Source organism: Hipposideros armiger, unplaced genomic scaffold, assembly GCF_001890085.2.
Source record: "Hipposideros armiger isolate ML-2016 unplaced genomic scaffold, ASM189008v1 scaffold_104, whole genome shotgun sequence".
NCBI classification, from domain to species: Eukaryota; Metazoa; Chordata; class Mammalia; order Chiroptera; family Hipposideridae; genus Hipposideros; species Hipposideros armiger.
Window position 1 is genome coordinate 2,888,777 of NW_017731454.1, and position 2,277 is coordinate 2,891,053.

General features: G+C 35.6%; 1 protein-coding gene across 1 annotated transcript in view; it reads right to left on the reverse strand.

Annotated features, from left to right (window-relative positions):
• The window catches only part of NEB (nebulin), a 214,711-nt gene that overhangs the window by 10,056 nt on the left and 202,378 nt on the right, over window positions 1–2,277 (reverse strand). The window contains exons 147-148 of the mRNA XM_019646509.1: window positions 1,582–1,674; window positions 519–612 (exon numbers count right to left, since the gene is read on the reverse strand). Coding sequence (XP_019502054.1) covers window positions 519–612; window positions 1,582–1,674 — 187 coding nt within the window. The remainder of the gene's footprint in view (window positions 1–518; window positions 613–1,581; window positions 1,675–2,277) is intronic.

The window sequence follows — 2,277 nt, forward strand, 5'->3', positions numbered from 1 at the left end:
AGGTGAGTTCAACTTCCTTGTTACCAAAAGACACAGTAGTCCCAAGAAGCCAGGAGTTATATATTGACAAAATGCCACAAATTACTTTAACGACAGCCATTCTTAGGATGGGGAGACACTCTAGGGCGCCAAGAACCTCAGCTGCTGGGAAAGGGCTGCCGGAGTTATTCATGTTATTTTTTCATGTTTGTGAGCATGGTGTCTCCTAAACAATCACGTGGGGACTTAAGATTGTTAGATTATGGTTTTGTTGTTATCCAAGCAAACTAAAAAGACAAGTGGTTTTTTAGAAAAAATATTTTAAAACACCAGAAAGAATAGAAATCAATTAACTGAAATGAAAAAAAATAGAACCAATAGTAGTATCGTAGAAATGCAAAAGTATGTATGTTCTTTAGCTAATTGAGGTATATTAGAAGCGAAGGAAGGGGAAGTGGGTTTGAAAAAAGAATAAATATTTAGTATCAATTTAAGTATGAGGTTAAATGGCATCTTCTTTCCCCTTTCTCTCCAAAATACCGAGCTAATGTTTTCTTGATTGTGTTTGACTCTCTGCATCTCAGGAGTGATGGAGACTGGAATTCCTGTCCCTAGGTTTTCTTTGTATAGCACCTGTGTGAGAAGAAAGCACCCAGAACAAAAAGAGCCATCAGCCATTTCCCCCCTCTGTGGAGCACCTGGGAGTCAAGGGCAAAGAGGAAGAGGGTGAGTTAGAGAAAGGGAAATTCCACAAGCTTCTAGATCCAACCTGTATGAGCCTAGAGGCATCCTTAAAAGCAAGGGACTGCAGGAAAAAGCAGCAAAAACTAAGAGACAGGAAAGTTTTATTATTTGTGTTTGAACTAATCTTTGCAGCGCTGAGCAATGGAGAGAGACCACCACGAAAGGGAGCAATTAGACCTTCCCAGCTTGTTATGAGGAGGGAAAAAATAAAAACAGCAAGAGACAGCAAGTGAACCAAGGAAGTTATTTTTGATTTGGAAATGTTATTAATAAACCACATAAGGATATATGGGTTTTATAAACATTGCAAATATGTAGATATGTATGCACACATCTTCTTTTGTTGACTTTCAAAAGAAGTCCAAGTATTTAATTTTTAGTTTGGGTGAACATATTGGGAAAAATTAATTATTTTTAAAGCAAGTGGAGAGCAATGATAAAATGCAAGAAAAAAAAGAAAGTAAGAAACTTGAAAATATCTGTACAAGTATCAGTGGGGACAGAGAAGGTTAGAATAAGAAATAAGTCCACAGTCTGATTGTTGCAGAATAAATTTTTGTAAGCTTACGCTCAGATCAAATTTGCCAAAGCAGGATAAATGTGGGTGCTTAGGCGTTGAGAATGTTATGCTTCTAAAGGCTGGTATACAATACTGAACACTTTTTTTTTTTAAGTCATCATTATATTAATGTTTAACCAAAATGGGGGAACTGATGATAGGAAATGGCAGCATTAAGTTGCCAACAAGATATGTCAAAGTTTTTATTGGGATAAGTTGATTAGATTTTGAAATATAGCCATTAATGCTTTTAAAATATTTTAAAAATAGTTAAGGGATTTTTTTTCTCTTTTAAGTACCGAACTAAAGTTTTCTTGATTGTGTTTGACTCTCTCCATCTCTGGAGTGATAGGAATCGGGATTCCTTTCCCGAGGTTCTCTTTATATAACACCTGTATGACACAAGAAAGCACCCAGAAAAAACAAGAGCAGTTAAGACAACACTTTCCTGTATCTGGTAGGGAACCTAGTATGAGACCACAAACATCAAACAGGAAAAGACAAATTCACCAAGTCAACGTGTGTTTTCAAGCACAGATCTGGATGAGAACATGCTCCATATTTCCTTAGCTAAAGTGCCAGTGTATTTGATAGTCAACATTTAGTCTAACTTATATATTAAATGTTTGTTTCCCGTATCAGGAAATAAGGGGAAAAAATACAAGTACTAATTTCATAAGGCACAAAAATGCTTAATGTACAATAGAAAGATTATTTTTAAGTGAGACTGGCAAACACTTATTTTTCCTACACAGAACATCTGTTTCACAGAATAACACATATTTAAAAGCCCGGGCCAAATCTATGCAATACGGCAAAATTGGTCTTTGCTGAGTAAATTCAAGATGTAGAGGTGGTCAAGTCTAAAAGTCAATGTTTTAAACATAGAACTGTTTATTTCCCATGGTATCGTAAAGGTTCTACGCACCACTGGACAATTTCACCTAAATGCAACTTGTGTAAAAATTACAAATGACTTCTTAAAAACAAAAAAA